This window comes from Tyto alba, unplaced genomic scaffold, assembly GCF_018691265.1.
Source record: "Tyto alba isolate M040663 unplaced genomic scaffold, T.alba_DEE_v4.0 Super-Scaffold_2, whole genome shotgun sequence".
NCBI classification, from domain to species: domain Eukaryota; kingdom Metazoa; phylum Chordata; class Aves; order Strigiformes; family Tytonidae; genus Tyto; species Tyto alba.
In genome coordinates this window covers 51,459,013-51,481,121 of record NW_024881282.1, presented here as the reverse complement: position 1 = coordinate 51,481,121, position 22,109 = coordinate 51,459,013, and the positions used below count along the sequence as shown (strand labels likewise).

General features: G+C 40.7%; 1 protein-coding gene across 1 annotated transcript in view; it reads right to left on the bottom strand.

Moving 5' to 3' along the window:
* Nucleotides 1–18,029, bottom strand: part of CPM (carboxypeptidase M) — a 33,534-nt gene extending 15,505 nt beyond the window's left edge. Inside the window, exons 1-2 of the mRNA XM_042793384.1 lie at nucleotides 17,943–18,029; nucleotides 17,614–17,764 (exon numbers count right to left, since the gene is read on the bottom strand). Coding sequence (XP_042649318.1) covers nucleotides 17,614–17,764; nucleotides 17,943–17,960 — 169 coding nt within the window. The 5' untranslated portion in view covers nucleotides 17,961–18,029. The remainder of the gene's footprint in view (nucleotides 1–17,613; nucleotides 17,765–17,942) is intronic.
* Between the last annotated feature and the right edge of the window lie 4,080 nt (nucleotides 18,030–22,109).

Below are 22,109 nucleotides of genomic sequence, written 5' to 3'. Positions count from 1 at the left end.
CAATTTCTATCTCTGCAACATGTCATCCTCTCTGTGGTTATATCCAGGGGCAACCTGCAAGGAAGTACCAAGGAAGTCCCTCTAGAGTATTCCTATCATTCTTTATCCTTACACCCTCTAAGCCATTCTGCCCAGCTCTCCTCTCTACTGGAAGGGAATTTCAGACATTCTTCCTTGGTTCACAACTTATCAGCTGCCATATGGACTGCTGCACCAAGAGCAACATACCTGCTTACAGTCACGATTGCAGCCTTTCTGCCACAGCCCAAACTTAAGATGACTACTGTGAGCCTACAATGTGCAGGTTCCCTAGCTAGGGATTCATCAGATCAAGCTGCAGCACCAAAGAGCACATCCAACATCTAAAAGACAGTGGTGAAATTAGAAGATGAAAGTAGCAAAGGACCTATATTGGAGACCTGATGGTGTCCCAGCTCTCTCTTAGATGGAGGTGGCTACAGCTGCATTGTAAAACACACTCCTCTACAGGAGACATATGCCTTCTATAAGGTTATAAATTCATTCAGACCTGGACCTGCCCATTATCAGTGTGAGTACCAAGCACACAGACAGGGCCTCAAAATACGTCAGAGCCAACACGTTCAGTGAATTACATGTTAAAAGTCCTTTCAGAGCAAGTGAAATAAGTGCCAACTAAGAGCATTAGCTTCCTTAAATCCTTGATGACTTCCAGAAGCACAAAGCAGTGACCTAGAAGGCAAGATGGTTTAATGTCCTGATCCTGCACTAAGCTAACCAATATATTTACTACATTTATGTTACCTCTCTGTACATAATTACTCTCTAATAACTAAAACAACCAACCAAGCACAGCAGCCAAACAATACGGTAGTCCCTAGAACATGAAGCATGTTATCTCATCAATAACCAGACATTAAGATTAGCTCCAGGTTTTATTTGAAAGGAAGCAGATCACAAGGGCTATTTCAAAGCCAGCTACTAGCAATGATGACATCCACATCCATTGCACAGACTTTGTGGAGCATCTCATAAACCAATGTAGAACAGTGCCATATGTTTTATCTACTTCCTCACAGCAGCACTAGCACTGATTCAGTACTATATATACAGTGAAGCAACAAGAGACCAAGTGCAGCTAAAATGCTATAGTTACTTCTGTAATTTAAGACTCTACAAATAATATTGTATTCTGTTTCAAACGGAAAAAAAAAAAAAAAAAAAAAAGTATTTCCAGTGCCTTGCTATCAGCAGTGCTCATTCCTGCTGCTATCACTGCGAAACTACACTCATGGGAAACACAAGGAAGAGCTAAGTATAGACTAGTATTAAGTACTGATTTAAATTGGTCTTTCCAGCTTTAGTGTTTAGACTGTTTATGTGAGGGCCATCTAAATGATAAACACTCCCATGAACTGAGACACCAATTATTTCCTGGCATTTCCAGCTTGTGAGAAGTATTAAACCTACCATTAACAATTAAAATAAATTCCTGGGTCTGCTCAGCCTGCAGTACTGGATAGTGTACCTATGAGGGATGATGTAAGATTTCTTTCCATATAGCAGTAACTTACTGCATATAAAAAGATTCAGCATATAGATAAAGTTTCCTTTCATCAGCTAAGCCTCGATAACTCTGGTTTTTGTACCTGAAGTGAACAGCTAAGCTACCTCCCATGCTTTGAATCAACTGAACGTATACCCAAGCGCCATTTCTCACTGCCAAACCAGAACTGACTTCAACTAAATAGTGAACTATATTTCAAAAAATCAAGACAAACTGTGTGTGTCAGGACAAGTAACAAGACTTGTCCTGGAACAGAGCCAGACCACATAGCTTCTAGTGGAAGGAACAGCCCTTTTAAAAATTTTCTAGTACTGTCACAGTTCACGGTGCAGTATCAGTATTCTAAACACATCTATGAAAACAGGGAATTAAGATGGAGAATTGAATTTGATCTCCAGATCTAGTGGGAAAGAAACCCAATCATTTGTAAATGTTGCCATCTGGATTGCACTCCCTGGTTTGCTTTGTTCTGAAATTTATTTCTACTCTTCTCCACCTTGTTCTTTACAGCTTAATTTATGAAAAATAACTGTTGTCATGTCAAAGAAAGTTATGGCTAGGAAACAAGTGAAGTGACTGGGCAACATACCAGACCCACTGTCAGTACCACTCAGGCTAGGCTACTGATTCAGAAGTTTACGTGGAGGTCAACTTTGACCCAGAAAAAGCATCAGTGACTCCAGTCCTCCTGGGCTGGCCATGTCTTGCAGACTGACTTCATGGGTAGGAACTGGAGTAATGCTGATCTGCGTTGAGGCAGTCCCTGCCTAGAAAGGCATGGGACAGGGAGAATAGGAAGACTGGCTCTCATTAGAATGCAAGGCCCAAGAACAATTCAATCACAGAAACAATCAGAATCATAGAACAGCCCAGGTTGGAAGGAACCTCAAAAGATCATCTGGTCCAACCTTTCATGGGAAAGCAAGCCTAGATGAGATTATCGAGCACTCTGTCCAATTGTATCTTTGAAACCTCCAGTGATAGGGACTCTACCACATCCCCAGAGATGCTGTTCCAGTGAATGACTGTTCTCACTGTAAAGAGTTTCTTATATTGAGATGAAACCTCTTCCGGTACAAATTGTACCTTTTGCCCCTTGTCTTCTTTCAACATGGCTCTTTGTGAAGAGAGGTCTTCTGTCCTCTTTGTAGCCACGCTAAGTACTGTAAGTCCTGGAATTCTGCGATGAGGTTCCCCCCTGACTGTTCTATTCTCCAGGGAGAAGAGCCTGAACTCCTTTCGTCTTTCCTCATAGGCCATCTTTGTGCCCCACCCCCAGTCAAAATCAGTTTACTCTGGCTCCACATCTGACTGAATGCCTATTTGAACGGTACAGTACTGAACATAGCTCATACAAAACTAGCTCTGATACATGCTAGAAAATTGAGTTTTTAGATGTCTAAATCCAAGCCTCAGATATGAATCTGCTTGGATCCATCTGTTACCTATAAATGCATAAAGCTAGATTATAAAAAAAAGACAACATGACATTATACCAAATCAAAGTAATTACCTCAGAAAATGTACTCCTGAGATTTGATACCAGCCACAAAAATTTACTTCTCTTTGTATTTCATATCCTCTTCCTTAAAATTTACTAATTTTTACTCTTACTTAACCCCATGTTTGGCAACAAACTCGACAGGCCAAGTAGCATATTATCAGGGTAGTTTGCATATTACCCAGAAAGATGGGGCCCTAAATTGTAGGGAAGGCCACCTTACTAGTAAGAAAAGAAGACAGAGAAGTTAAATATGAAGTGCAAACAACTTAAAAGCTTTATAATTATTCTTCAGATTGTTATTGACTACTGATATTTCAGCAGTCCTGAGAACTGTCCCTATCATGCCTTCATCCACACAAACTTTTAAAATATCCGTTTCTGACCCCCAAAGCATACAATCAAAAGAGTGCAAAATAAGGAGGGGGACTGGACAGACAAGGTTTTGTTCAATGAGAACATAAGAGGGTGGTGGCTATGCCTTAGGCATAGCTTGTGTCAATCCTGCTCAATTCCAGTACAAGCAGAAGAGCTTCAGCTTAGATTCTATGATGAGAACACCAAGTAACAGTAGCGAAACAAACATACAGCTGGTTTTTCTAACAGCTTCCACTGCAAGAGCAACCATTACTTAATTATGGTTTGACAGAAGAAAGAGAAATGATGCAAATAACTAGCATCTGCATTACTTATACAAAATATTGCGGGGAGACAGGATAGCATGAGAGTCGCGCCTTGATAAATTCTTCGGTAGACAGACCACAATTCCCACATAATCTCTCATACACTCTTTAATCCACTTTAACTACGCATACTAATATTGGAAATATTTCCCTAACTGCATTTGGCAACATTCTGCAATGTCTTGGGACACTTCATCCTTACTGGGTATTTGTAATACTAGCGTAAATCTAGGTTAATTAAGGTATCTTTACAGTTTTCTTGTAATTGCAGAACTATGTCGGGGTATCTACCCAGCTGCATCTGACAGCTATTTTCTGAGACCAAGTCAAACTGTGCTTATGACTACATAAAGTTCCTTATTGTGCAGGAAGAGAGAGATGAATAAATCAGTCCTGGCTTTATCAATTCTAACTTTTCAATCGCATTCATGGTAAATCTGTTTACATACCAACATAAACCATTCTTTGGGTTTTAAGTTTTCTGATCTGTACTTGGATTCCCTGCAAAGTTCAGTACTGTCAGTGTGTAACACAGGAGTACCGTTGCTGCCTATATGCACTCACATAGGCAAGAAGATGGGCATACAAAGACATTAAATGCTTATGTAACTTAGTATTGTACTTCCAAGCTTCAATATGAAGACAAAGTGTTAGTTTCTCCATGATAACAGTGCAGCAACACTGTCTTCTGGCAAAACAGTACCACAGCTAATGAAGGACTTCATGAGCCATTCCCTTTTGCTCAACAAGCACCAGCAGCGTCCTTGCCCTGTGGTACTCTGATTTGCCATCACCAATTCAAGCTGGAAGATCTAAAATTATTTTGCAACTTGTCTTCTGCAAGTGGACTGCCCAACCACACGCACAGCTCTACTCAGTTTCTAACAGAATTTGAGTTACCAGCACATTATTTATGTAACCAGGAATGTTTAATTAGAATGACTGATGTAGTAGTATTGCAGAAGTAGATTTACAATCATGAACAAATATGTGAGTTTAATCTAGCCAGGCTGTCGAATAAAGCACCCTCCAGATTATAGTAATACAAACATATCCTTTGGGCATATGAATTTCATAAATTATCAGCCAAAAGAGGCAGCTGTCCAGAAAACAGACATTCTAAATGTCTAGTTTATACTCAGAATAACATGTGTACCTGAAGCTGGGATCAGACATACATCTGTATGAACAAATGTACTACATCAGATTCTTCTGTGAGAGTTTATCCTCACTTTCAGTATACCATGTTCTCATGGCCCACTGAGACAGGAAGGATTACCTAGAGACAGAAAGGATTACCTAAAGACTCTGCCTGGATTAGTGTTAGTAACGAACAAAGTTGCTATCCTAAGAAGAGCTAGGACACTTTAAACATAAGACAGTCTTCAAGGTATTTTGAAGGATTAAAAAGATACAGATCAATCACATATGTTAACCAGGCATACCTGGCAACGTTCAGCATGGTGCATGGGTAAGCAGAACAAACCCAAAAGAGCCCAAGGTAACATTAGACTGCATGTCCACCATGGCCACCTCCTCACCCCACCCCAAACTGATAGCTCTTCTTATTCGGGGAAGGGAGAAAAGGTTTTACTACTTGTTTTGTTTCCCCAAGTATCCTGCCTAATGGAGAGACTGTGAAAGAGATCACACTTAGCAAGAACTACTCTAACCACACTGTTCTTAAGCTTTTACTCCTTCTTGGATTGATGAGGAAGCAAATGTTTATTTGAGGATAACAGCAAGAGAGACTAATTGGTACAGTATCTGTGCAGGGTTTTTAAATTTTATCTCAGTGTTAGGAGTACCTTGAGCTCTATATTTCCACTTGTCAACTTTCTGAGTGCTAATACAGACGGTCCCATCTCAGCCAATTTGTGTATTTCTTGAGAGACAAAGGACCAAAATGTTTCACCACCAGATGCACTACCACTGACACAGTTACTATGCTGGGGCCACTACTTAAGGCAACACTTCTTGTCTCTTCCCTTGTATCCCTTCTTACAGTCATAAGGCTACCTCTCTCTCTCTCTCTCTAAAGAGAAAAAAGAAAAGTAACAATTTCCCACTGTTTAATAAGTATCCATCTACTTCTAGAGATTATACCAGACAATCCAGTCAGTACCCTATAAGCAGAACTGGGGGAATGACCAACAACTCTCTAAAAAGAAAATAAATGTAGATACTGTTTATTTGTAATCAAAGCACTTGAGAGGGGAAGTCAAACAACTCATGGTTCACGTGAGTGATTATCTACCTAATGGTTTACAAACCTTTGTTTGATTGGGACATCCATAGCTGTTTTAGACATTTTCACAGGACTTCTATCTTAGGAGAAAAACAACTCTTTCTTTCCTACGTATATGTGGCTCACACTGTACCATTTTTAGTTCTCATAATGACTCTTTATATACAAAAACATGAAAAATTGCCAATCCAAAGCACAGCCTCTACAATAACATCTTAGAGGTTTTTTGAAGACAAATAAAGAAATAAAAACAATTTTTAAAAATCCAAACAAAAGCAACCCGGAAGGGAATACTGTTCTTAAATTAATATACACTAACCTTATTCAGTATTGCTCACTGAGAGCACTACAGACACATAGATTTAGCCTGAAGAGGCTTTCCCCATTATTTACACTAACTGGTCTCGTACTCCCAGAAATCAGGCTATTTTTCCCTTTCACCAAGCAATAGCTTTATTTTCTGAGAGGTATGAAACTGCATCTAGTACTTTTCAGAAAAGCTATTGTATACATAGAAAAGTAACATTACTTATTCACAGTAGTACCCTTGGATCATCATGAGCAGAGTGATTGCTTCTAACACAAGGCAGGCACAAGGAAGGGGATGGTTTGTTTTTAAGTATAATTTGTCCAGATTCAACAGTTTTATTTGGCCTACCCTTTTAGTACCAGAAGCTGAGGTGGGCAAAACTATTCCTGCCACCTGAAAGCAGGAGAGGAAGTACAAAACCAGTAGGAGACAACAGGTTGTTGCTCCTACATGGCTGAGAAATTACTGGTGCACTTTGAGTGTTTCAGTGCACTGAAGTGACTCATCAGGAGACTTGCTACGCAGATCCTGTAAACACCCTTGGCAGATCCGAGACATTATACTTGCTCCAAGAATAGGTAGCTCCAAACAATACACGTCTCAACACCGGCAGGCAGAGTCCTGCAAATTCAGGTAGTGAGCACCTTCCCCTCACCACCTTAAAAAAAAAAAAAGGCTGGAGGCACAAAGAATAGAAGATAGGTTAACTTTTTAAAAACAATCCAATCCTTATCATCACCACTTCTGTCTGGTTTAGTTAACAAGCTACATTAGTTTGACCAGTTGCTTCCAGATTCTCCCTCAAAATGGGTAACAAAATGTCTCCTTAGAAACACCAGTGACTACCTTTTAGGAAAGGCAACAGACACTACAAAGAACTAAAATTCAGGCAGCGTTACCATCTACAGAGTAACTCATTCCTTTGTTTCTTCAAGAAACATGTTCTGATGGCCTTTGTTTCTTCTTGGATTTTGAGATCAGCCTAAAACATTGTATATCAAAGCAAGCTTTGTACTTTAACCTACTTTAGATTCACCACAATTAGGAGATACACTTTGTCAGAAACAACCAGGTTGCACATTGCTAGAAGTGTATATTGGGGAGGTATCATTCTGTGCCTACCCTCTTGCTAGAAATTTTTTTTTTTTGGAAAAATAGCTGGACCAGACTGGATTTTCAAACTGACACAGTAGGAGTACATTTCTTATTGAGAGTAGTTTGCTTTTATTTTAGCATTAGGATAAATGTTACTTTTGCACACCTGCCCAAACTCTGCTTAAACGCCCCAGCTAACTGCAAGACCCATGGATGTAGAACACATTGGCTATGAAGAAACAGGAAATATAACTCAACTGTCCTAAATCCACTGTGAGCTCAGTATGTTACCAGCAGCTACAGACATTTAATGAAATAAACTAACTGCCATGAACTGACCTTTCCCGTAACAAGTAAGCTCTAGACATCAAGCTGCAGAATCATCTGCTTAGAAGCATCTCCTAACCTTTTCCTCACATCTGAACCACTATACAGATTAAGAGTTGCTGTGCCAAAAGTAGAGCAGTTTACAGGGAGGGTAGTATCTCAGCTGGGAGGGAAAGAGAGCTACAAGCCAGTCCTATGCAATATTTGTTTCTATCTCCAGTAGCTACCTAATTCATAAAAAGTTCTGAAAGAAGAATTAGCAATCACGTGCACATCCAGCTTTCATTCAAAGAAAAAATCCAGCTTTAGGAATCTAGATCTCTCCTCTATGCAAAATAAGCATGGAACAACTGCCTAAGGAACAAACACTTGGGTAAGAAGGCACATCTTGCCTATCAATTAATGTATTATGAGTAGGTGTCCATTTGCACTCCTGTGAACTATCTGAACACAATATGCCATACCATAGCTACATACAGTAAAGATTCAATTAGGCAGCCCTGAGAATCAGTAATGTTGGTACCTTCAATGATCTACAGCCAGAGGTCCTAGGCAAAAAGGCCATCCAGAAGGGATGCAAGGTGCACTGCTCTTCCCTTTTTGTAGGATGTGATTAAAAGCTACTAGAAACACTCTTCTATTAAAAAGCCTCATCCTCTGAAGTGAGGTAGGAGGGATGTGTTACTGTGCCCTCCTCAAGTAAGAGGAAAACGCAGACAGATTGACCACCAGGTTAAAACACAGGCACAGGATGAGAGTTTGTTTTCTTTTTAAGTAAGTCTGCAATTAGAATTTGTTTAAAAAATAACAGCATTGTACTGAAAGGACAATTCAACCCACATCACTCACCAATATTCACCTGATTTTCCCTATTCTTAAGGAAATATACGCCCTGTAGCACAACCCAAAGACCAGCACATATAGGCTGTGACCAGCTAAGGAGGCCTAATCTGGTGGTAGAAGACCCTTAACTGAAGGCCATCTCTTGATTAATGGTTATGTATTATTTTTTTTCATTATTGGATAATCTCTTCCGCTTCTTGTGCTACTCTACAGCATCCAAAAAACAGCAGTCCGAAGAAGTGAATACTTACTTAGGACCAGTGTAAGTCAACACTGAGTTACATATAAAAAGTAACTTGAAGTAAGAATACAGGTTTAATTCATCCCTTGCAATCAGCAGACCATAAATTAAATTAAGAGTTAAATTATTAGTGTAGTTGAGCTACACAAAGGATCATAAGTCATGTTTCAATTTCACACCTCTTATTTACATGGCTAAACGTTTACATACAATACCCCAAAAAGCAGAATCCTACAAGAAGTGAGGGGGAAAAGCCCCAGTACTTTATCTGTCCATTGTGCACAGTTCTTAGTATCCTGAGCTCTGTGTTTTTTGTAATTGTTTGGTTGTTTTTTTTATTTAAATCTTCTACTATCTTCTAGGTACTTACTTTCTCAACACCAGATAAAGGATATGGATATTAACAGGAGTCAAACTGCACCCACCAGCTACAATTGCCGATTCTAAGTTACACAAGCTCCCCAGCATTGCTAACTTCACTGGTGTGAATTACCATGGCCGGTTGTCAATTCTGTCTACATCTAAACAAAGACAGAAAGCTGTAAAGTCCTGCTGAGGGAAAAGAGGATTGCTATAGGCTTAAGACCTTTACTGCTCTGAAAAAATGTTTGACAAATACATGCTGCAACTACACAACTACAAAGCAAGGGGTAGAGAGGAGGGAGGAGAGCAGAGATTCTTCCCACGACACTGGTCTTAAATAAATGCTGCTCACAGGAACAGAGGACTATTTCTAAACAGATCAGATCTTCCCATTTCCAAGTTACAACATAAAGATTCCAGCACTAGACAACAGTTTTTATATGAGAAGTGTTTGATCTACGTTGCTAGGACAGGCCCCCTTCAAAAAATGGTTGTTTGTTTTTTTTTTTTTTTAGGCTGGGACAGGAATCTCTGATATGGCAGATTTCACAGAAAAAAAGCCTTTCCACAAGATTTTCTGCAAGAACTGTATTTAAGTTTAATTTGTGTGTGTGCATGTATGCAAAACTGTACAACACGTACCATTACATGTATGCAATTTCATTATTATTTTTAGGTGTAGGAGACAGCATAGAAGGCAAGACAAAGATGATCAACCAATTCACAGCAAGCAGAAAGAAAAAAATACTTTGGCAAATTATTTTACTTTCATTGCAAGAGAACAGAACTGTGCTGAAAGTCAGTGACTGCATCTCTAAGAGTAACTTCTTAACTTACCAAACTTTTAAACATCTGACACTGAGCAGGCTACATATTTTTATAAATTGTGTAAAAAGCATAGCTGTACTGACGGGAAAGCAATGTTAAATCACGTTATCACCAGACAAAATCTTAGTACTTGGCTATCAGAAGACTGACTGCACACAAACTACCAGTGTCACATTACAGTAGTCGCACTACTGTTGCAGAAGTGCTATGGCTTTTCTCCTGTAAGTAGACATACACAGTATTCACACTTAAACTAATTCTGGTATCTAGAGGAGATGCAGTCAGATGAAACACGAAACAACTTTCAACAATCAAAGACTTTGTAACTTCAGTTAGGACAAGTGGAATTTGAAGTTAAAGCTAATGAAGTAACATTGAGTTCTATTTAAGCACACGGTTTAGAGCACAGCCCAGTTGGAAGCTGAAGATTTTTAAAAATACAGGCTGATACTTCTTGGTTTTACGGCTTGGTGGGTTTTTTCCTTCCATGGTTTAGCTTTCACTAGATAAATCCTGAAGGAGCCAGTCCTCCTCCTCCTCTGTTGTTTTTTACCTTCCATCAGAGTGACTCACATAATACACTGCAAGTAGTTTACAAGGCTGTTAAGATCAAGCCCATCCATGAACTAAACAGCCTTTCAACAATAAAATGAACATATAAACCTACCTAGAATCTTGTTAACATACATTTATATGCCACAAGTACTGACAAAGACTGGAAGAAAGATGGTTATGAAAAAAAAGACCAAAGAGAGCAAGTGGCATATAAGGGGAAAAAAATTCAGAAGATAAGCAGGCAAGAACGGGTAAAAGTCTAACTGTCATGCCCGTTTTTAAATAAAACTCTGGACTTGAGCCAAGTGCCTTTAGTGTGCTTTACATGAGGCCCTCAGAGTGGAAAATGTCTCATTCATTCTTGTTTCTAAAATTGAACGCTGAAAATCTCAATGCTTATATTATCTACACACACCATGCTTGCACAATGAGCCTGTAATTTATAGTACTAAGGAAGTTTGTGGGGTGGGAGATGAGGAGGAGGGAAGGGAAGGGGAGACATTATCAAGGACTGGAGACAGGAGCAAAGCCTTCTGCAGCTGTCATTCAAAAGGAACAAACAGAAGGTAATACTCTTCAACACAAACATACTTCATATGATGTAACCACAGAAAAAAGTAATTGCAATACTCTTTTTAAAGACATCACATTCCCTGTGGATTTTCCTCCAGAAAATTTGTTTATTTTAAAGACAAAGAGTCTCATCACCTTTTTTTCTTCCTTCTTTTTAAATACACTGGTACTCACATTTAGTTTGTACAAACGTTTATAATAATGGGTGACACCGAGAAATTTACCTCAAAGTACACTGGGCTACCTACAACCTTCTCATTCTATTTTTGTACAGTGACAGGCCTCCTGAAACTAACTTGCCAAGAACTGTTCCACTAGAGTACAAACATTGTATGGATACATATTTCAGTTTTGTTTTCTCCAGTAGTAAAATTTGTTTTCTAGTAGTTTAAACAGAGTAAAAGCATCTAGATAAGTGTTTCTAATGTAAATTTAATAAAATTTAAAAATGTATTTTACTACTGATGGTAGTAACCCAGGCTCTTTCCATACTGTACCACACGAAATGTCTGAAAATAAGTTTCTGTTTTTCCCCAGATAAACATAATTTTCCAGCTACATACATAGACTATCAATATATAGACTAGACAAGTACAATACCTGGTCTTTTATTATTAACTATTTTCACTGGCATGCAATGAACCTGAAGTTAGCACTCCCCTGTTCAATAGCCTCCTGTAAACACCTGAAAGTACCAATCACACTGTATCAGAACAGTCAGGAGATTTAAACTGATCCCTAGCATATCCTGGACACATGATCCAGTGGTGTTTGTGCAGAACAATGTCAGGGACAGGTTAATTGCCTAGGTTCTCCATTAACCCTATTACCAGGCAAGCACACACTTCTCACTAAACTACTGAATCCTAACACCTATCAAACACTTTTCCCGGAGTCACAGCTGCTTATCAGATGGAAACCTGAGCATGTGTCATTCCCTTCTGTTTCCCAAGGAGGGAAACCCATGAATGCAGGCAGGAAGGAGACATAAGGAGCTCCAACAGGCACCTTGTCTGAGCGGCTGAGAAGCCTGGCCTGCTGGGAGCCCTGCCGAGTACACCTTCCCTGTAGTACATAGTATCCTCTATGAACACAGCCATGTGGAAGTTTAAAAAAGAAGTCAAACACACACACCCCCCTTGCATGCTTCAGTCTCTCTGTTTATAGAGCAGGGATAGCAGAATGCTAGCAAGTGAGATTTTTTTTTTTTTTTTATAGACTAGTGAAAGCTAGAGGAATGCTTAAGATTGATGGATCAAATGTGCCAGTTCAAAGGCAACAGAGAGCAACTGAATAGTAAGTAGCAGAATAGTGTTATTAAATCACATAGTTCTCACCTAAAAAAAGCTTTCAGGACAGCTCTTTTGTAAGAAGATATTTCTGAAAATTTCTAATGAAACCACAATAACATCTGGTCAGTTTCTTTTGATTTGCTTTTTGTCTCTCCAATGATTGAATCTGCCAAGGAGATTTTAATCTATTAAGTCAACTTTGAAGCTCTTCACTATGTAAATACAGAGGTACTTTAACTGTACACAACTTTCTGCTCAGTGAGCAGGATCTGATTTAAGGATTATGTTTACAACTGTTTCAATTTGATTAGAATTCTAAAAATGCAGACTGAGCTCCAGAAAAGCTAGATCTAAAACAAGCTCTAATTGGCATGCTATCACTTTATCTGAAAAGAATTTTTTTAAAAGAGTGTGGATCTACTACAAAAGTCACTCAGCACTTCTTGTTCTCCTAATATGGTCATCAGGGAATCCCTTAAGTCTGCTTCCCACCACTCATTTTCTAAGAATAATGGCACAGTATCTTGAACAATGAAAAGCATCAGAACATACACATACATCAAATATCTTCTTTTTGATAATGCACACCTCAAGATTTGCTTGCTTAAGAGTCAGTCTGTTTTCCACTGGGGTGGCATTAGGCAGGACAGGTTAATACACTTACACCAGGTCCCATTCTCCAGACTGACTCAGCTCTGCAGCCTCCTCTACTATTATAGAGTGCACATACTGTACTGAGGTTGGATATTGTGCATATTAGAAAACAGAGCTCCTGCCAAAGATCTTTTACGAGCTTATTCAACTAGACATCTGACACAGTATTAAATAATCAAGGTATATTCTGGGCCATAACACACCTCTGCCTACCTGCTTATATCACGTCTCTCACAAACATACAAATCACTTACAAATCTTGACGGATTTGAGGTTACCTACTAAATTAAGCCAAACAGATAACACTCAGTTTTATCAGTCAATGGGCTATATTTTTTTAAGCTCCCTTTTCCACTCATTTAGGGACAACAGTTTAGCAGATGAGATGCATTATATATCATAGCTTCTAAATGTACAGACCTGGAGACTGAATAGGCCATTGCCAGTCTAGAACACATTCTTCCCAATAATCTAGCAGAGATGTTCCCAGTAATCTGGCAGAGGGGTGGTGAATTTCCATATGGCGATGTAAACTACCACAAAGCACATTAAGAATCTTTTAGTTTGTTTTCCAGTGAGGCTCTTGGTACTGGTTCTGTTGTGTACATTGCTGTTATTGTCTATGTACATCAAATAAACACACCTTGTAAGTCTCACCTAAAATTTATCCATGACAAATCATATTTGACTGCCTACCTTTTATGCACAAATGACTGGCTTAGTGGGAGAGAGGAAAGCACTGTATTTCTTTAGCCTTGACCTTAGAAAGGCTTTAACAGAATCACAGAACCTGTTCGAAGGGACCTCCAGAAGTCACCTGGTCCAACCCCCCCTTGCTCAAGCAGTGACACCTCCAGCCAGTTGCCCCGGACTGTGTCCAGATGGCTTTTGAATATCTCCATGGATGAAGACTCCACAACCTCCGTGAGCAACCTGTTTCAGCACCCAGTCACCCTCACAGTATTTCTGTAAACAAGCTGGGAACATAAGAATTAGAGGAGTTGACTACAGTAAGGTCAGAAGCTGGCTGGATTGAGCAATTGGTGGTTCAAGTGACAGGAAATTATTAGCAGCATTCCTCAAGGGTCAATACTGAAGCTGATATGTTTAACATATTCATCAGGGCTAGGGCTGCCATTCAGAGGGGCCCTGACAAGCTGAAGGAATTTCTCAGTCAAAAGCTCATGCAATTTGATAAAGACGAATGCAAAGTCCTGCATCTGGAATGGAAGAACCCCACATTATTAACCCAAAAAGACAATCCCATGCTTGTACAGGTTGCGGCTCTGCCACCTAGGGGTTGCAGGGTGTGGGAGGAATGTCCAAGTAGACAAGATAAATGTGAGTCAGTAGTGTGCTCTTGCAGCAGAAAAGGCAATCTGTATGCTGGGCTGCATCAAGAACATAAACCAGCAGGAAAATTACTACTCCCCTCCACTCAGCATTAGTGAAGCTACATCTGGAGTACCATGTCCAGCTATGGGTTCCCTAGCGCAAGAGAAACCTCCACACTGGAAGAAGTCCAGCAGAGGACCACTGAGATGATCACACACACTACATCTGAGGAGAGGCTGGGGGAAGTCGGTTTGTTAAGGCTGTAGGATGATACAGCTACAACCTCCCAGTACCTAAAGGGACAATGTAGAGAAGACAGAGTCAGACCCTTCTTAGAGGCGCACAGCAAGAGGGCAGATAACTCACAGCAAGGGAAAATCTAACCGGATGCAGGAAAACACATTTTCACAACAGAGGTAGCTGAGTACTGGATCAGGCACCCAGAGACCCTGTAGAATCTCTACCCTTGCAGATATTCAAAACTTGGGTGGAGAGGGCCCTGAGCATCATAATCTAACTTTCAAGTTAACCCTGCTTTGAAGAGGAGCTCAAACTTAGATGGCCTCCAGACCTGAATTACTTTATTATCTGCCTGGAGCATGTGCGGCTTCTGACATGAAGAGTGTTTAGATATTTCTGATAAAGAGCTACATGCAATCACTTTCTTAACTGGTGATACGGGGTCCCTATCACCCTTCCACATTTGGGCTTCTAAGAGTGGATTTTACATGCTCACAGAGCTTCTGGTCTACACATGCCAACCAAAAATCAAGCTTTTACTTCACATTCTTCATAATTCAAGTCTAGATGACAGTATATAATACTAGATTATTAAATAAAATTACAGTATAACCTAGATGAGATTTAAGAATAACATGGGAACAACAGCTATTCTTGATAACAGTAAAATTATGTCTGGTGACCTCAGAGCCACAACTCATTCACAGAATTTTGTATTCATTATCAACAAGTTCTGTATCAGGAATGTCAACACCTTAGTAGAGAAGTTACTACATCACACTGACCTCCATTTTACAGTATTTAAATTAATTTCTCTTTCTCATAATCAATAAATACACGTTACTATCACAGTTTAGCTAATTGTATGGGTTTACTACTGTTGTCCCACTAACAAGTGCACAGGCATACATACATTCTTGTTTTTATCAGCTTATCTGAGAAAAGAAGGATGGAACTTCAGTCCATTGATCAAAATTGAAATTTAATTTTCCACAAAAATTATATAACCACTGTTTTCACAAAACTTTCTTTTAGTATGAGGAAAAAATAGATGACCCTAATTCAGTTCCATCTTCTACCATACTTCCAGGGTCTCTAAAGGCACATCTCTTAACAGAAGTAATCTCTTAACATTTTAAAAATAAATAAATAAAAGAACAGAGAAGCACTGAACATTTTTCACTGCCATTCTGCCTTGTACGGCACTGACAAAGTTTCCACTGCCCACCTATTCCATTCAGAGGAATACTGCAGGCACACAGAACATGCAAAAAGCGTAACTGATCACTTTTTTGTGAATCATGATGTGTAGGCTGGCAGAACAAGGGAGAGCCCACGAAATTCTCTTATCACACAGTTTGGCAAACAGAAGGCAATATACCAAAATCTGAATAAAGTTTCAGTGTGTTGCTCCATCACAATCAAGAGATGATGCATTTCCAGTTTTCAAACTAATGGAATCAGACAAGTTGAGCACTTCATGTTACCAACTCCCAGATGTCTAGATATGCAAAAGCCAAACTTTCAATCTCTCAGGTTGGATGAAAGGTTTTGCCCTAGCTGCACAAAGATAAGCCAGCAGAGTTAATGCCAGAGAAGTCAGAATCTAGTCCTGTCATTAAAATGTTAGCTAAGTCCCCTCAAGGTAGGAAAATGAAGATGTGGATAATAGGTAGCTTATACTGGAGGGAACTGTACTTAAAGGGACTAGCCTTCTCTTGTGTGGATGAATAACACAATCCAATATGATTCTGCCTTTGATGAAACCAAGAACGCAACTTAAGTAACTTTAAGATTCCTTGTCTATGAGACTTTCTGAAAAAAAAAAAAAAAAAAAGAGTGCAGACATGCAACATGCACAGAGACAAGATCACATATCCATAGCAACATGACAGCTGTTTGATACCTCACTGAAACAGACCCCTCTTTTCAACTAAAGGTTATGTCCCAGACAAATGCAAGTATATTAAAAAAAAAAACAGAGGACCCATACGGTAACACAAGGAAGTATGAAAAGAAACTACTAGTGTTCTTTGTGATTATCTACCCTGAAGGTTGCATATTATTTTTTTCAAAGACAAGCCTAGTTTTGATAATAGATGCTAGAACTGTCTCCTTCAAGTGGTATGAAATGGGATTAGAAGAACAGATGATGTTTCTGAAGAATAAAATTCTCTGTCTAGTTTTATACCTCTTAGCAAAAGTAATTTAATTTTCTGAATTAAAATCCTCTTATGCTTTTTTTTTTTTTTGCTTAAAACTAGACATCTATACATTATTTATATACTAATAAACACTAAACTCTCTAATCCCTCTAAACAAATTTAAAAGTTCTATTTTTTTCTATAAGTTTTATGAGTTTGTTTATGATTGGTACTTTCTTACAAGTATCTATAAGGACAGGAAAGTGATTATTGAGTATATTTTCAAGACTGAAATCCCCTTCATTTAAAACACAAGACCTTGTATCAATATGGAATCTGAAATCTGTTTTCTAGTCATTCCAGATTTACTGGAATAATAGGTAGAGCCAAAAGAGAAGATATTTTTGACATTCCCACAAGTTAGAAAACACACACTCTTATTACAGCCACACGTAGAATGGGCACTTAGCGAACGGGTTACCAAACATTTTAAGTTCTTTTAAAAACAGCCCTGTTTCTGAAATTGCCACTCAGGACGTTTCCAATTCTCAAAAAAAAAAAAAAAAAAAAAGTGTTGGGAGAACTTCTACCCTAGCCGAAGCGTCATACGTGTCATCAGAGCTTGTTATTTATGCTTAAGCAAGAGGAAGAGGAAATTTCACAGAGATTGAAGCAGAGGCACCCTGCACTTGCGATTAGAGCAGCCCCGCCGCCAGCAAGCGCGCACGAAGCGCCGCCACAGCCACCTTCACCCACGCCTGTCCCCACTGAAGTAAAACCGAGAGCCTCCGCTTCCCTCGCCTGCCTCCAACCCCCCCCCCCCGCCCTCCCCTACCTTCCACCGAGCGCCCGATGCTGTGCAAGTGGGTGATGGAGGGGTACGCGGCGTGAACCCCCTTCAGGTACGCCTCCAGCTCCTCGGCGTGGTGGTACCTGAAATCCAGCGCGGCCGCCACAGACACCAGGCAGAGGATGCCCGCCACCTCCTAGAAACAAACAGATGAACCCAACAGCCGCGAGGGCCGGCGGGCTGGTCGCTGCCCCGGCGAGCGGCAGCGATCAGCCCGCGGAGGGAGGGAGGGAGGGAGGGAGGGAGCCCGCCCGCCTCAGCCCGCTCGCCCTCACAGCCAGCAGGTGCCTTCCCCCCCCCCCCCCCGCCCCTACCCCGGCGGCCGCCCTCATGGTGCCGCTGCTCCTCCGCAACTGCAGCCCCGCTGCCGGGCGGGGGCCACCACCCCCCGGCACGCCGGCCTCGCCCTGCCCCTGACTGACGCGGGCTCCATCCACTCAGGTCCCCCCGGCCCGCCCAAGGGACAGGAGGCGCGGCGGGGGGGGGTGGGAGGGGGCCTTCTCCCCTCCCTCCTTCCCGCCTCGCCAACGGCTCTCACCTGTGCGCGGCGCGGCTCCCGTCGGGGCGGCGGCGGAGCGTTCCCCGCTGCCCTCGGCAGCCCCTTGGGGTGAAACCGACCCTTCCTCTTCCCCCGCCTGTCCCTCGGAGGTTGAAGGGAGGGAAGCGGCCTGAGCCTGGGGGCCGCCGGCCGGCTTCGTGCCCCCGCGGGCCCGCTGGCTGCCCCCGCTGCGGGGCGGTGGTGTCCTGAGGAAACAGCGCGGCCGCGTTTTGGCGAGTCCCTGTCGGTTTTGCCTCATTTTTCTTCCCGGAGGGGTATCTCAATTAAAAAAAAAAAAAAAAAAAAAAAAAAAAAGGGGCGGGGAGGAGGCGCAAAAGTTCGCGTTTTGACTTTTGGTGATTGTTTTGATTCACAAGAAGGGTTTAAAAAATGCAGCTTTTTTTTTTTTTTTTTATGGGAGGTGTGACAGCTGACCAGCTCCGGGCGTCATGTACCGTCACAGCCCTGCCCTTCCTCAGCACCTGTGCGGGCTTGGGGTGTAATCAGGGTGTCAGCACCTGGGGCCCAGAGACAAAACCTGCTGCATGCAGAGGGACTCTTGAGACAATTTATCTGCCCAAATCTAACAAAAATCTCTGCCTACTGTTTTTATAAGATTAGTTTTTAATAAGCTTGTATTCACTTACTGAAAGGACAGGATTCCATCTACAGAATTAAATGGTTTTCTTAGTTTCGCACTAACCACATTGCCTTGGGGATATCCTAGTCTTGGGATTCACCACAAAGACTTTTTCATCACCTTTTATTGTCTTTAAGATTGAGAAGGGCTAAGAGAAAAAAGCAAAGCTCGCCTCCAGCAACAAAAATTCGGATAGCATCTAAATTTCTTTTAAAATATGATGTGGATATAGCTGAGTGTTAGAATACAACTATTTATGAATTCTGCATAATTTATCTGGGAAAGAAAAATGACAGTTTTCGTTATAACCAGCAGCAGGATTTAATCTGCTTTCTTCCGAAGTTTGCTATGCTGGTCAATGTCAGAAAAAGGATAATGAAGGAAATGAACATATGAGCCAATCCTAAATGACAAGTCCTGCCTTCCGAATAGAAAACTCTGTATTTAATAAAAAGTTCTTATTAAATAAAAAGTTGCCATTAAATTAAAAGTTTGGGTTTTTTTTTACCCCAAAGCTTTAAGAAAAAACAATAATTCGAACTATACTTTAACACAAGTGTCTGTAGTATCCCAATGTATCAGAAGCATATGCATCCAAAAATGGTGGTAAAATGCCTACATTCAGACCCTTCAAGTATTCTTAGTTCATGGGAGGGACTTCCATTTCAGATATGACAAGGGGTGTGTGCAATGTACAGGGCTACTTGGTTAAAAGAGATATATTAGGCTTCTGTTGAATAGTGTTCTTCCAAGCATGGCATTTTGGGGGAGGGGACAGCCCCAGATCCTTTCTCCCATACTCTGACTCTACCATATTTTAACTCTTATAACTTGAGAAGACCTTCTGTCACCTATCACAAAAGAAAATTCTTGCAAGACATAAATATGGTTGTGTTTTACCTTCTTCCTGAAAAAAAAAAAAAAAAAAAAAAAAAAGTGGCACACTAATAGTTGATTAGAGTTATCTGCATCTGCTACATGGAATGGGAGAGAAACTGTGGGGTTACATTGCAAATGTGTCTGCAGGAGTCAACTATGTGAGCTTCGCATTTGAACTTGTGAGGCTTGAATATATATATCTATATATTTATAGGCCCCATGAAAGATGATCTGGAGACACCACTTGAGTAAGCAGGGAAGAAAATACGTGGTAATTCAACATATACATACTTGGAAGCTGTCCCAAGATAATCACATGAAATCAGAGAACTCTGACTCCAAGACAGGGTAGGGTGTTGGCAACATGGTAAACATCACAGGGGGCTGTAAAAATTTAATCTTCGTGAAATTACTAAAATCACCTTTGATACTAGGTAATCACACAGTGTTATCTCCTTTGGAAATTACACCACCCTTTAATGTAGCCAACATAGTCATGGTTAAATGAGAGCATTACTGTATTTAGGAATGTTCAAAATGATAGATTGTTTCCATGCCAGGTGCTTGCAAGTTAAGACAAGTCAGCCTGTTTGGCAATATTTGAATTACATGTGACAGAATCAAGCTTCGCTGCCACCCCCAGCCTGCACAAAACTCAAAGATACCTGATGCTCCTCAATCCCTGTTCAAAAGGTCAGCGTAATCCAACCTGGGCAAATAATATTGTGGTATATGCAGTTGTGAGTAAAAGTCAGTACCAAAGACCAAATCCCGTGTGAAATTAAGTCAGCGATAAGTCTCCCATTGGCATCAGTAGTTCAAAATCAGGGACTACGTGTCTGATTCTGATTGCAGTTATTGTTCTTGTCACTGCAGTGGACAATGACCCCTATGAGGAAGTGAGATAAATAGAGAAGTCCTATTGCTGTAACCAGCATTAATCGTTCTCCTCTCAGTGTCATTCCGGATTGTCCATTCAAAAGTACTCCACAAGATACTGTTAAAGCCAGCACCTGAGCATGGGTTTTGTAGGGGGAAAAAAACAAAACAAAACAAAACAAAATAAACAACAACAACCAAACAAACAAACAAAACACACACCAAAACCAACCCAAAACAAATCGCAAATTTTGACGTCAAATTCGCACCGATGGATCTCAGCAGACTGTTGCTTGGGAGTGTATCAGGTGGTGTAATGATGTGAGTAGCTGTGTTGCCCTCTAGTGACAAGTACAGAAAGTTATATTACAAGCAACAGGTACGACAAATTATTCTTCACCCAATAGTTAAGTAGCCACGGAAGACTGACACTTCACAGACACACAGTTAAGATAGGTATCAGCAGTAAAAAGATCTTCTGGAAGCTTCTGTGACTTTGGAGAGCCATTCACAGAGGCGATCTTGGAATCTGAAATCTTAGTGTTTTGTCATCTTTCATGCAGGATTTCTTCACTTTCCAAAGATTAGTGAGAAAAACGAGTGCCCCACATTATTATAACTGAAACTTCAAAATATTTTTGGCAAGAAATACAAAAAGGTCACTAACAAGGATTACACTTTTAAGGATCACTGCTGCTATTAAAACCTTCTAATTTGAAATCATGTCCTAGGCATATATGCTACAGCTTCACGTTCTTTGCACTGATGGATGTAACACCAAGGACCTGACAATCAGATTTCTGGTGTGGGAAAAACACCAGGTGAGATGGATCAGACAAGTGAGTTCAGTACAAGTGACAACACGGATACATGAATTTGTTAGGTCAGCACAGTCCTGGATTAGTGTAAACCCAGATACCAGTCACCTGAATGAACCGCAGTGATGCCATTCTGGTGTATAATACCCACACTGATGAATAAACAGGCTGATATTAGTATGGCGAAAGATAGATTCCCTGCATGAAAGAGCACAAAAGCACCAGAAATTGCTCAAGCATTCACCAGCTTGTTATTGTCTCTACCACGCAGACAATTCTCAGCTGAGACTTGTGTACTTGCTTCATAAATCTCCTCGCCTCCATCCCAGCACAAGGATTACCCCTGGAGAAGAAAGGATGCCCTGCTATGTCTGGTAATCTGCAATTAGAAAATGATCCCGAAGGGGGACTGTTAGCAACTGATACAGTTTAGAGATGCCCAGACAAGCACTGAGTTAGCTGGAGAATCTGGAACCACAGCTAGCTGCCTGACAAGCCTCTCGCTCATCCCATCTTGCAAACAGCAAAATCTGCATACAGCGGAGATTTTGAGCTACCGTATGACAACATGTTATCATGTGCTATGGTGGAACAGGTCAGTTTGGCTCCACAAGGGACTGAAGCATGGGAACATGATCTTCTTCGAGGCAAATGTCTTGAGTGTTCTGTGTTGGGTACTGTAATACTATTGCAAAAGTTTCAGTTTTATCTTTCTCCTTTTTAAATT